This window comes from Gorilla gorilla, chromosome 21 (assembly GCF_029281585.2).
Source record: "Gorilla gorilla gorilla isolate KB3781 chromosome 21, NHGRI_mGorGor1-v2.1_pri, whole genome shotgun sequence".
Classification (NCBI taxonomy): domain Eukaryota; kingdom Metazoa; phylum Chordata; class Mammalia; order Primates; family Hominidae; genus Gorilla; species Gorilla gorilla.
In genome coordinates this window covers 47,768,846-47,780,882 of record NC_073245.2, presented here as the reverse complement: position 1 = coordinate 47,780,882, position 12,037 = coordinate 47,768,846, and the positions used below count along the sequence as shown (strand labels likewise).

The following is a 12,037-nucleotide window of genomic DNA, read 5'->3' as shown; positions in this document are numbered from 1 at the left end:
CCTGAGTAGCTGAGATTACAGGTGCCTGCATCCACGCCTAGCTGATTTTTCTATTTTTTAGTAGAGACAGGGTTTTGCCATGTTGGCCAGGCTGGTCTCGAACTCCTGGCCTCAAGTGATCCACCCACCTCGGCTTCCCAAAGTGCTGGGATTACAGCCATGAGCCACCATACCTGGCCAGAAAACCTGAATAGTACTATAAGTATTAAAAGAAATTGTGTCAGAAACTCCAGACCAAATGGTCTCAGCAGCAGTTTCCACCAGTTATGGATGAAACAATTTTAATCTTACACAAACCATTTCAGAGAATATAAAAAGAAATACCCCAGTTAATTCCATGAGGGTGGCATAATCTTGATGCAAAACCTGAGAAGAATGACATGAGAAAGTATAACTCTAGGCCAGTTTCACTCACAAACATTTATTCCACAGGTATTTCTTGCATTTTTTTTTTTGAGACGGAGTTTCGCTCTTGTTGCCCAGGCTGGAGTGCAATGGCGCAATCTCGGCTCACTGCAACCTCTGCCTCCTGGGTTCAAGCGATTCTCCTGCCTCAGCCTCCCGAGTAGCTGGGGTTTACAGGCATGTACCACCACACCCAGCTAATTTTGTATTTTTAGTAGAGACAGGGTTTCTCCATGTTGGTCAGGCTGGTCTCAAACTCCCGACCTCAGGTGATCTGCCCGCCTTGGCCTCCCAAAGTGCTGGGATTAGAGGTGAGAGCCACCGTGCCTGGCCTTTCTTGCATTTTTTATGAGGTACTAGGCAGTGTTCTGCATACTGGTGATAAAAAGCAGTGAGTAAAACAGATGAAGATCAGTGCCGTCGTGAACTTTACATTCTAGTGAAAAGAGATGAACAATAACCATAATTAATAAGTAAATTATATAGCTTACGGGCTGGACATGGTGGCTCACGTCTGTAATCCCAGCACTTTGGGAGTCCGAGGAGGGGGCAGATCACCTGAGGTCAGGAGTTCGAGATCAGCCCGAACTCCTGTCTCTACTAAACATACAACAACCCCGTCTCTACTAAAAATACAAAAATTAGCCAGGCCTGGTGGCACATGCCTGTAGTCCCAGCTACTCAAGAGGCTGAGGAAGGAGAATTGCTTTAACCCAGGAGGCAGAGGTTGCAGTGAGCTGAGACCACACCACTGCACTCCAGCCTGGGCGACAAGAGCGAAACTCCATCTCAAAACAAAAAAAGTTATATATCTTATTTATATGTTAGAAAATTATAAGTGCTGTGGAGAAAATATGTCAGGATAAAGGGATGGGGGAGTGCTGGGGGTGGGTTGCAAATGGATGGTCGGAGTTGATAGACCTCAATAACACTTTTTTTTTTTTGGTAGAGACGAGGTCTTGCTATGTTGCCCAGGCTGGTCTCGAAATACAAAATGCTGGATTACAGGAATGAGCCACCATGCCCGGCTGAGAAAGTGTTATTTAAACAAATACTAGAGTTGGGCACAGTGGCTTCCACCTGTAGTCCCAGCTACTAGGAAGGCTGAGTTGGGAGGATTGTTTGAGCTTGGGAGGTTGAGGCTATAGTGAGCTGTGATGCCACCACTGCAGTTCAGCCTGGGTGACAGAGTGAGACCCTGTCTCTCAAATATACACTAGGAGGGGGCCAAGGAGTTATCCAGGTGGTTACCTGAGGGAGAAAGCATTCCAGGCAGAACAGCTGGTACAGAGGCCATCAGGTGGAACCATGACTCATGTGTGTGACAAACAAGGGGCCCCTTGTGGCCATAGCAGGCAGGATAAATGAATGGGTTTTAGGAATTAAGGCTTCAGAGGAAATGGAGCAGCGATGGGCAGAGGAAGCAGATCATGTTGGGTTTTGTTATTCACTTTATTCTGAATTACATGGGAAGCAGTACGAAGGTTCTGAGCAAAGGAGTGCCAGAATATAACTTACATTTTCTTTTTTTTTTTTTTTTGAGACAGAGTCTCGCTCTGTCACCCAGGCTGGAGTGCAGTGGTGCTATCTTGGCTCCCTGCAACCCCTGCCTCCTGGGCTCAAGCGGTTCTCCTGCCCCAGCCTCCCGAGTAGCTGGAATTACAGGCACTCGCCACCATGCCTGGCTGATTTTTATATTTTTAGTAGAGACAGGGTTTCGCCATGTTGGCCAGGCTGGTCTCAAACTCCTGACCTCAGGTGATCCACCCGCCTAGGCCTCCTAAAGTGCAGGGATTACAGGCGTGAGCCACTGCTCCTAGCCTTTATTGTCCTTTTAAAAAAATGAATGTCAGGCCAGGCGCAGTGGCTCATGCTTGTAATCCCAGCACCTTGGGAGGCTGAGGTGGGTGGATCACGAGGTCAGGAGTTCGAGACCAGCCTGGCCAACATGGTGAAACCCAGTCTCTACTAAAAATACAAAAAATTAGCCGGGCGTGGTGGCAGGCGCCTGTAATCTCAGCTACTCAGGAGGCTGAGGCAGGAGAATCGCTTGAACCCTGGAGGCAGAGGTTGCAGTGAGCCGAGACCGCGCCACTGCGCTCCAGCCTGGGTGACAGAGCGAGACTCTGACTCAAAAAAAAAAAAAAAAAAAAAAGAAAAAATTAAGATCATCTTAGTGGGTATAAAGTGGTATCTAATTGTGGTTTTGATTTGTTTCCTAATGACACTGAACAGTCTTCATGTGGTTTTTAGACCTTTGTATATCTTGGAGACATGTCTAAAGTCCTTTGTCCATTTTAAAATTAGACTGTTGTTTTGTTGTTGAGTTGTAGGAGTTCTTTGTATATTCTGGCTACTAGATTTTTATATGGCTTGCAAATATTTTCTCACTTTCTACATTGTCTTTTCACTCTATTGATAGTGTCCTTTAAAGCAAAAGAGATTTTAATTTTGATGAAGCCTATTTTTATTTCTTTTATTGACTGTGCTTTTTGGTTATAGCTAAGAAACCTTTGCAAAATCCAAGGTCATGAAGACTTTTGCCTGTTTTCTGCTGTGAGTTTGAGTTTTGATGCTCATGTTTAAGTCTGTGATCCATTTGGGGTTAGTTTTTGTATCTAGTGTGAGGTGAGGGTCTGACCTCATACTTTTGTATGTGACTGTCCAGTTGTCTCAGCTCCATCTGTTGGAGAGATGGTTCTTTTCCCATTGAATGATCTAGGTACCCTTGTTGAAGATCAATTGACCATAGATATGTGGATTTCTTTCTGGACTCTCAGTTCTATTCTACTGATCTATGTTTATGCCACTACCATACTCCTTTATTACTGTCTCTTTGCAGTAAATTCGCGGGTTTTTTTTTTTTTTTGAGACAGGGTCTCACTCTGTTGCCCAGGGTGGGGTGCAGTGGCATGATCACGGCTCCCTGCAGCCTTGACCTCCCAGGCTCAAGCAATCCTCCCACCTCAGCCCCCACAAGTAGCTGGGACTACAGGCGCATGCCACCACACCCAGCTAATTTTTTCTATTTTTCAGTAGAGACAGGATTTCACTATGTTGCCCAAGCTGATCTTGAACTCCTGAGCTCCTGCCTGTCTTAGCCTCCCAAAGTACTAGGATTATAGCCATGAACCACTGAGCCGAGCCAGCACAGGAAATTAAGGCTTGACTGAGTATCTCTAAGTAGGATTTGGACAGGACAAGAGAAGAAAGAGATTTCAAAGAATAAAATTAATATGTAATCACAAGGAGAAAAAAAGCTTTGCCTTTATGAAGACTGCATTCTAGTAGGAGAAACAAACATTAACAAAATAAGTAAATGTTTCAGTGCGTTAGAAAGGCATAAGTGTGGCCAGGCGTGATAGCTCACGCCTGTAATCCCAGCACTTTGGGAGGCTGAGCCAGGCGGATCACCTGAGGTCAGGAGTTTGAGACCAGCCTGGCCAGCATGGTGAAACCCGTTCTCTACTAATAATACAAAAATTAGCCAGGTGTGGTGGCATGTGCCTGTAATCCCAGCTACTCGGGAGGCTGAGGGAGGAGAATCCCTTGAACCTGGGAGGTAGAGGTTGCAGTGAGCCGAGATCATGCCATTGCATTCCAACCTGGGCAACAGAGCGAGACTCTGTCTCAGGAAAAAAAAAAAAAAAAAAAGAAGAAAGCGTAAGTGCTATGGAAAATATAAATACCAAAAAAATAATCAAGTTGGCACAGTGGCTCATGCCTGTAACCCCAGCTACTCAGAAGGCTGAGGTGGGAGGACTGCTTGATGCCAGGAGTTCTCGAGACCAGCCTGGGCAACAGAACAAGACCCAATCTCTAAATTAAAAAGATGTAAAGATCATCAGAGAGAACGTACAGATTACCACAATGGAATGACAGTCAGCCCATCAACTTCTCTACAGCAACCAAAAGTGCTGGAAGAAAAATAGAATAATATCTTCAAAGCACTGAGAGAAAAATAACTATCACCCTTGAATTGTGTGTCCTAGGAAACACTCATTCAAGAGAGAAAAAAATGAAAGACCTCTTTAGGCAAACAACAATTGAAAAAATCACCCAACAACTTTCAGTCAAGAAACTATACAGGGCTGGAGGTGCAGTGGCTCACACTGTGTAATCCCAGGACTTTGGGAGGCCGAGGTGGGAAAATCATTTGAGGCCGGGAGTTCAACACCAGCCTTGGCAATGTAGTGTGAGACCCCTGTCTCTATAAAAAGGGGGGGGGGGGAAACTACACAGGATGTAATTTCTTTCTTTCTTTTCTTTTTTTTTTTTTGAGACGGAGTCTCGCTCTGTCGCCCAGGCTGGAGTGCAGTGGCGCAATCTCGGCTCACTGCAAGCTCCGCCTCCCAGGTTCACGCCATTCTCCTGCCTCAGCCTCCTGAGTAGCTGGGACTACAGGTGTGCGACCATGCCTGGCTAAGTTTTGTATTTTTAGTAGAGATGGGGTTTTCCATGATGGCCAGGCTGGTCTCAAACTCCTCACTGCAAATAATCCACCTGCCTTGGCCTTCCAAAGTGCTGGGATTACAGGTGTGAGCCACTGCGCCCGGCCCAGGAGTTTGAGACCAGCCTGGGCAACATAGTGAGACCCCATCTCTATTAAAAAAATTCATAAATTAAAAAATAAGTCAAACCATATAGAAAGTTATGAGCTGAATAGTAAGTCCGTTATACATCTTTCAAAATATTTTGTTTCATTACACTTTTTGTTATACCTATTTGTATGACTTAACTATTTCATAACTAATTGAAAATAAAAGTCATCTTGTCCAACCTCTCCATGAGCTCCTCACAGTGGGAGATCTCTCCTTGATAACTTCCTGCTTTCACCCAATGGGAAATTAGATCCTACAAAGGTAACCTTGGGTTATCATAATGACGTTTCTCTCAGTTCCACTCCATGCTGTTCCCCTAGGCTACCAACCTGGCTCCTGCAGACCCCAGTGGCAAAGCAGACCCTTACGTGGTGGTGAGCGCTGGCCGGGAGCGGCAGGACACCAAGGAACGCTATATCCCCAAGCAGCTCAACCCCATCTTTGGAGAGTGAGGCTGGGCCCTGTGGGGTGGAAACGGGGTAGCTGCAGGAGCATCCAGCCCTGTGGCCTTGTGGCAGCTGGCCTAGGGATGGCAAGGGAATGGACAGGGGCTGCTGACACACCCGCCTCCTCCCCAGACCACCTCCTGGAGCATGGAAGTGACCTCAGTCCCTCTCCCTCCTTGCCAGGATCCTGGAGCTAAGCATCTCTCTCCCAGCTGAGACGGAGCTGACGGTTGCCGTATTTGATCATGACCTCGTGGGTTCTGACGACCTCATCGGGGAGACCCACATTGATCTGGAAAACCGATTCTATAGCCACCACAGAGCAAACTGTGGGCTGGCCTCCCAGTATGAAGTGTGGGTCCAGCAGGGCTCACAGGAGCCATTCTAAGTTTCTGGCCAAACACATTCAAGCTCACATTCCCTTTTGTGTCTCCAGATCCTATGATTTCATGGAAGGGGACCCTCCTACCCACCGCCACTGCCAACCAAGACATAGCTCAGTGGTCAAGACTTGGGCTTGGGAGTCAGGATCCTGTAACGAATGTCACTTGACCGCTTTCTTTTTTTTTTGAAACAGTCTCGCTCTGTCTCCCAGGTTGGAGTGCAGTGGCATGATCTCGGCTGACTGCAACCTCTACCTCCTGGGTTCAAGCGATTCTCCTGCCTCAGCCTCCCCAGTAGCTGGGATTACAGGCATGGGCCACCATGTCCAGCTAATTTTTATATTTTTAGTAGAGACAGGGTTTCACCATGTTGTCCAGGCTGGTCTTGAACCCCTGACCTCAAGTGATCCACCCACCTCTGCCTCCCAAAGTGCTGGGATTACAGGTGTGAGCCACCATGCCAGGCCCACTTAACCTCTTCAAGTCTGTTTTCTCATCTGCAAAACAGAGGTAATAAGATCAGTATCTTCTTAATGGAAGCACCTGGACTACATTTTTTTCATTCATTGTTATCACAAATGAGGACTAACCTGTCTCCCGTTGGGAGTTTTGAACCTAGACCTCATGTCTTCATGACGTCATCACTGCCCCAGGCCCAACTGTGTCCCTACACCAGCACCAGCTGATGCATCTTCCTTTTCTGCCTGTAGAGATGGTTACAATGCCTGGCGTGATGCATTCCGGCCTTCGCAGATCCTGGCGGGGCTGTGCCAACGCTGTGGCCTCCCTGCCCCTGAATACCGAGCCGGTGCTGTCAAGGTGGGCAGCAAAGTCTTCCTGACACCACCGGAGACCCTGCCCCCAGGTATCAGCCCCTTTCTGTTCAAGCAAGATGTCAGTGGAACAAGGTACAGGGGGCCCAGTCTTGTGTGCTCCCCAAAATAACCCATTGCTTCAGCAAGTAGATGTGAATTTGGTTGAGTAAGGACGAGGTTCTTGGGTATTAGGGAGAAAACAGTCTTTATTGGTGAGTGTGAGATTCCCCCAAAGAGCCAAAGTGGACCCATAACTAATCAAGTTCCCGGAACACAGAGGTCCCATAGAGCGTCCCATATAACAGAATGTGGCTGCAGAATTAAATGGCTGGAGGCTTATTTTTTATTTATTTATTTTTTTGAGACAGGGTCTTGCTCTGTCACCCAGGCTGGAGTGCAGTGGTGCCATCTCAGCTCACTGGAGCCTGGACCTCCCAGGCTCAAGTGATCCTCCCATCTCAGCCCCCTGAGTAGCTGGGATTACAGGCACGTACCATCACGCCCACCTAAGTTTCTTTCTTTTTTTTTTTTTTTTTTTTTTTTTGGTAGAGATGAGGTTTCACCATGTTGCTCAGACTGGTCTCAAACTCTTGGACTCAAGCAATCCTCTCACCTTGGCCTCCAAAAGTGCCTGGATTACAGGCATGAGCCAGTGTGCCTGCTCTGGTGGCTTATTCTCTAAATAGGGTCTAGGCAAAGGTGGCAGTACCTCCAATCCCACTGTCCCACTGACTGCTGGCTTTTCACTGGGCAAAGTTATAGCAGCGTCTCCCACTTTTTGTGCATTACAGAGCTGCTGTCCTAGTCCACAGGGCTTTATCCAACACAGTGGCTTCCCCAGCTTAGAGCTTCTGTCGGGGGGGAGGGGGGGAGGAGAGATGGAAACTGTGTGGAACCCGAAGCTCACACGCCTCTTGTTTCAGGCAGCAGCAGCCCCACAGTGGCGAGCGGGGACCCTGAAGAGGCCCAGGCATTGCTTGTGCTGCGGCGCTGGCAGGAAATGCCGGGTTTTGGGATCCAGCTGGTACCCGAGCATGTAGAAACCAGGCCTCTCTACCATCCCCACAGCCCAGGGCTGCTGCAGGTGAGGGAGGGCTCAGCACCCAGGCCCAGAATCACAAGACTCTTAGAATCCCAGGACACCCACCTGATCCTGGACCCTGGGCCCCCAGGACAGCCTTTCCCCAAGATGTCCACCTGGGTGCCACCTGCAGCTCCTGACTGCAGCTCCTGTTGCTGGTTCCTGTGTCCCTGCTCATCTTGGACCTCCATCCTGGACCACACCTTCACCCTGACCCTAGTGCTACAGGATCCCCACCCCTGGGCCCCAAGACTCAGATGTGGGATTCCTAACCTGACCTCCCCCCAGATCCCTAAGATCTGATCTGGACCTTGGAACACCAGATATTACTTTTAATCTCAACTTCCCCTTCTGGAACCTCATTTTTTTTTTTTTCCTTTTTGACATGGGGTCTCACTCTGTTGCCCAAGCTGGAGTGCAGGTGCATGATCTCGGCTCACTGCAGCCTCCACCTCCCAGGCTCAAGTGATCCTCCCACCTCATCCTCCGGAGTAGCTGGGATTACAGGCATCTGCCACCACACTCGGCTAGTTCTTGTATTTTTTGTAGAGACAGGGTTCCGTCATATTGCCCAGGCTGGTCTCAAACTCCTGAGCTCAAGTGATCTACCCTCCATGGACTCCCAAAGTGCTGGGATTACAGGCGTGAGCCACCGCGCCCAGCCTGGACCTCATCCTTGAACCCCTAATCTAACCTTGATCCTGGAACCCACACTTCAGACTGCACCTTCATCCTCATCCCCCAGGATCTACCTGACCCTGTCATTTTGACCCTAGCTCTTTTCTCCACTTGGGGACAAGGCACAGCCTGTGGCCATAGGGCTGTCAGGGAAGGTTGGGAGCCTGGCAAGACCCTCCAGCCTGGTCCTGTCCCCCCAGGGATCTCTTCACATGTGGATTGACATCTTTCCTCAAGATGTGCCTGCTCCACCCCCAGTTGACATCAAGCCTCGGCAGCCAATCAGGTGAGAGTTCTGTCGCCTCCTCCCAAGGCGGGTGCACATGCTGGTCTACCTGTACAAGGATCCTCTGAAAACCCGGGTCCCCAGTGAAGCAGGCAGAGGTTGCTAATCACAGGCTTTTCAGTTAGGTGTCATTAAATTCCCTGTTATTCATAAGCATTGCAAGTTGAGTGTCTCTTGTAAATTGAGTCCAAGTACCTTTTGGTAAGCCCCCTTCCCACCTAAGCTCATCTGAGTGGAGTTCTGTGTGGGGCACAGCCACTTCACACAGGGCTGAATGCAGATGCTCGGATATCAGCTGCCTGTCACTTTCTGCCTCTGGGCTCTGCTTTCCTTGGTGTCACTCTCAGGGAGCCCTCTGCAGGGCTGGGGGCAAAGTGGCATCTAACAGTGCGAGGCTTACATCTCAGCCAGGCCACTTGAGCAGAAACAAACACCTCTTTCCCAGTTACAGCAAAAGCCTCAGGGCTGACTCAGTAGACCAGCTTGGGTCAAATGCTGTGCCCTGAAGAACCAATCACTGTGGTCAGGGGGCTGTAATACTCGAATTGGCCAGTCCAGTGATGTCTCCCCCACCCCGTCCAGCCAGGGAGGGAGGGGCCTGCCCCACCAGAATTCCATAGATTGACAGTGGTGGTGGGGAGGGGTGGTTGGGGTGGGGGTGGGTCACCAGCAGAAAATCACAGTGCTGTCAACAAATGAGGGGAAATTGATGCTGGGCTGGAGAAAACAGCTATCCAGGCAACCCCATGGCCCCCAAAGACAGGGCTATATGCGGGTAGGGTCCAGAGTGTCGCAGCCCTCCTGTCCCTCAGGCGCTGTATGCTCCCGTCCCCCATCTCTCATCCTCCCTCTTCTCCCTGCAGACTGGCTTTCTGTTCACTCACTTTTCTACATCCCCAAACTCTGGCTTGTGGTGGCTCCAGCTTTGCATCTGATGCCACACCATGCAACAGTGCAGGGCCCTGATTCTAAATTCACGGGAAGGAGAACCTCGCTGGCCCCACAGACCATTCCTGGGGCCATCTGCTGTGGCCAGGGTGGTCAGTGACACCTGGGGCTTCCCTTCATGGGACCACACGCATTGGATTCCCCTGCTGGGTACACAGGTGCCCAGTGAATGTCAGTGGCCCCGGCCCAGGTCCCTCCTGCTTCCTGCAGCCCCTTTTAGGGCCCCACTCGAGAGTCTGAAGCCACCCCCTAATGTGCCCCCCAGCTATGAGCTCAGAGTTGTCATCTGGAACACGGAGGATGTGGTTCTGGATGACGAGAATCCACTCACTGGAGAGATGTCGAGTGACATCTATGTGAAGAGGTAGGCTGCCGGCCGGGCGGGGCAACGGCGGTGCACTAGGGGGATTGCAAATGGGTGTGGGCCCTCGGGCTGAGTCCAGAGCCCCGACCCCAGGCCCTCCGTGGTGCTGAGAGCGGGGTGAGGAGTGGGTTCTCCATGTAGCTCCAGCCCTGACGCTCACCCACCCCGGCCCCAGCTGGGTGAAGGGGTTGGAGCATGACAAGCAGGAGACAGACGTTCACTTCAACTCCCTGACTGGGGAGGGGAACTTCAATTGGCGCTTTGTGTTCCGCTTTGACTACCTGCCCACGGAGCGGGAGGTGAGCGTCCGGCGCAGGTCTGGACCCTTTGCCCTGGAGGAGGCTGAGTTCCGGCAGCCTGCAGTGCTGGTCCTGCAGGTCTGGGACTATGACCGCATCTCTGCCAATGACTTCCTTGGTATTACACTGCTTAGCCTTCCCCACCCTCAGCCCCTGCCTCCAGCCCTCACCTCCGCCCCTGCCTCCAGCCCTCACTTCCGTCCCCCAGTTCCCTACTCTGACCCAACCTTGAATCTTGGGATTTTGGACCCGAGGTGTGAAACCTTTGCTTTCTGGCCTAATTACTGAGTTAATTAGGCCTAGACCACAGTAACCTCCATTCCCACCCAGAGTCTCTTGATTCAACTCTGATTTGACCCTAGCTTGTCCAACCCTGACACCGACTCCACAGCCTTTGGTCCTTGGCACTCTGATCCCGACCCTTGGCCCTCTTCCACTGGGCAATGGGTGGACCACTGGGCTGTGGTCTGGGTGGTCTATAGCTGTGGCCTGACCACACACTGCAACTTTTAATGCCCCAATTTACAACCTTGGTGTGTTGTCTCCTCACCCCTGGCACAATGAGACTTTGATCCCATGCCTAATCTGGTGTGCTCTGGACTTGCAGGATCCCTGGAGTTGCAGCTACCAGACATGGTGCGTGGGGCCCGGGGCCCCGAGCTCTGCTCTGTGCGGCTGGCCCGCGATGGGGCCGGGCCGAGGTGCAATCTGTTTCGCTGCCGCCGCCTGAGGGGCTGGTGGCCGGTAGTGAAGCTGAAGGAGGCAGAGGACGTGGAGCGGGAGGCGCAGGAGGCTCAGGCTGGCAAGAAGCGAAAGCAGAGGAGGAGGAAGGGCCGGCCGGAAGACCTGGAGTTCACAGACACGGGTGGCAATGTGTACATCCTCACGGTGGGTGCCCGTGGGCAGAGGCCAGGCTGAGCTGGGGCCTGAGCCCGCCCTCTGCTCCCAGTGATGCAGGAGTGTCTTTTTTAGGGCAAGGTGGAGGCAGAGTTTGAGCTGCTGACTGTGGAGGAGGCTGAGAAACGGCCAGTGGGGAAGGGGCGGAAGCAGCCAGAGCCTCTGGAGAAACCCAGGTGAGTCAGGCACCGGGGCTGGGGCCACAGCCTGGGCCAATGGGGAGGTGGGGGTGGTCAAGGGGCTTCCTCCTCATCCTGACACCACTCTTCTCCTCAACAGCCGCCCCAAAACTTCCTTCAACTGGTTTGTGAACCCGCTGAAGACCTTTGTCTTCTTCATCTGGCGCCGGTACTGGCGCATCCTGGTGCTGCTGCTGTTACTGGTGCTGCTCACTGTCTTCCTCCTCCTGGTCTTCTACACCATCCCTGGCCAGATCAGCCAGGTCATCTTCCGTCCCCTCCACAAGTGACTCGCTGACCTTGGACACTCACCCAGGGTGCCAACCCTTCAATGCCTGCTCCTGGAAGTCTTTCTTACCAATGTGAGCTACCCAGAGTCTAGTGCTTCCTCTGAATAAACCTATCACAGCCACTGACCCGTGATCACGTGCTATGCAAGGCCGGCTCCAGGTGGCAGAGAACAGAGATGTTCTTAGCTGACCTCAGGTGCTGGGGACTTGAAGAATGCACAGGGATGGAAGGCTGCCCCCATCCCCACCACAGGGAAGAAAAAGGCCCCGGCAGCCGAGTTATCACACCCACTCCACCACTGCTCCTGCTCCTGCTGGTGGCCAGGTCCCTCTCACCTAATCTGTTTCTGGCTTCCACCACTCCA

At 51.3% G+C, this 12,037-nt stretch overlaps 1 protein-coding gene across 1 annotated transcript in view; it reads left to right on the top strand.

Moving 5' to 3' along the window:
- FER1L4 (fer-1-like 4 (C. elegans)) overlaps positions 1-11,798 on the top strand; it is a 52,534-nt gene extending 40,736 nt beyond the window's left edge. The window contains exons 36-45 of the mRNA NM_001433623.1: positions 5,327-5,454; positions 5,636-5,806; positions 6,546-6,700; positions 7,574-7,734; positions 8,610-8,695; positions 9,909-10,007; positions 10,183-10,424; positions 10,914-11,194; positions 11,279-11,379; positions 11,483-11,798. Of these exons, the coding sequence (NP_001420552.1) occupies positions 5,327-5,454; positions 5,636-5,806; positions 6,546-6,700; positions 7,574-7,734; positions 8,610-8,695; positions 9,909-10,007; positions 10,183-10,424; positions 10,914-11,194; positions 11,279-11,379; positions 11,483-11,672 (1,614 nt within the window). The 3' untranslated portion in view covers positions 11,673-11,798. The remainder of the gene's footprint in view (positions 1-5,326; positions 5,455-5,635; positions 5,807-6,545; positions 6,701-7,573; positions 7,735-8,609; positions 8,696-9,908; positions 10,008-10,182; positions 10,425-10,913; positions 11,195-11,278; positions 11,380-11,482) is intronic.
- Positions 11,799-12,037: the final 239 nt, after the last annotated feature.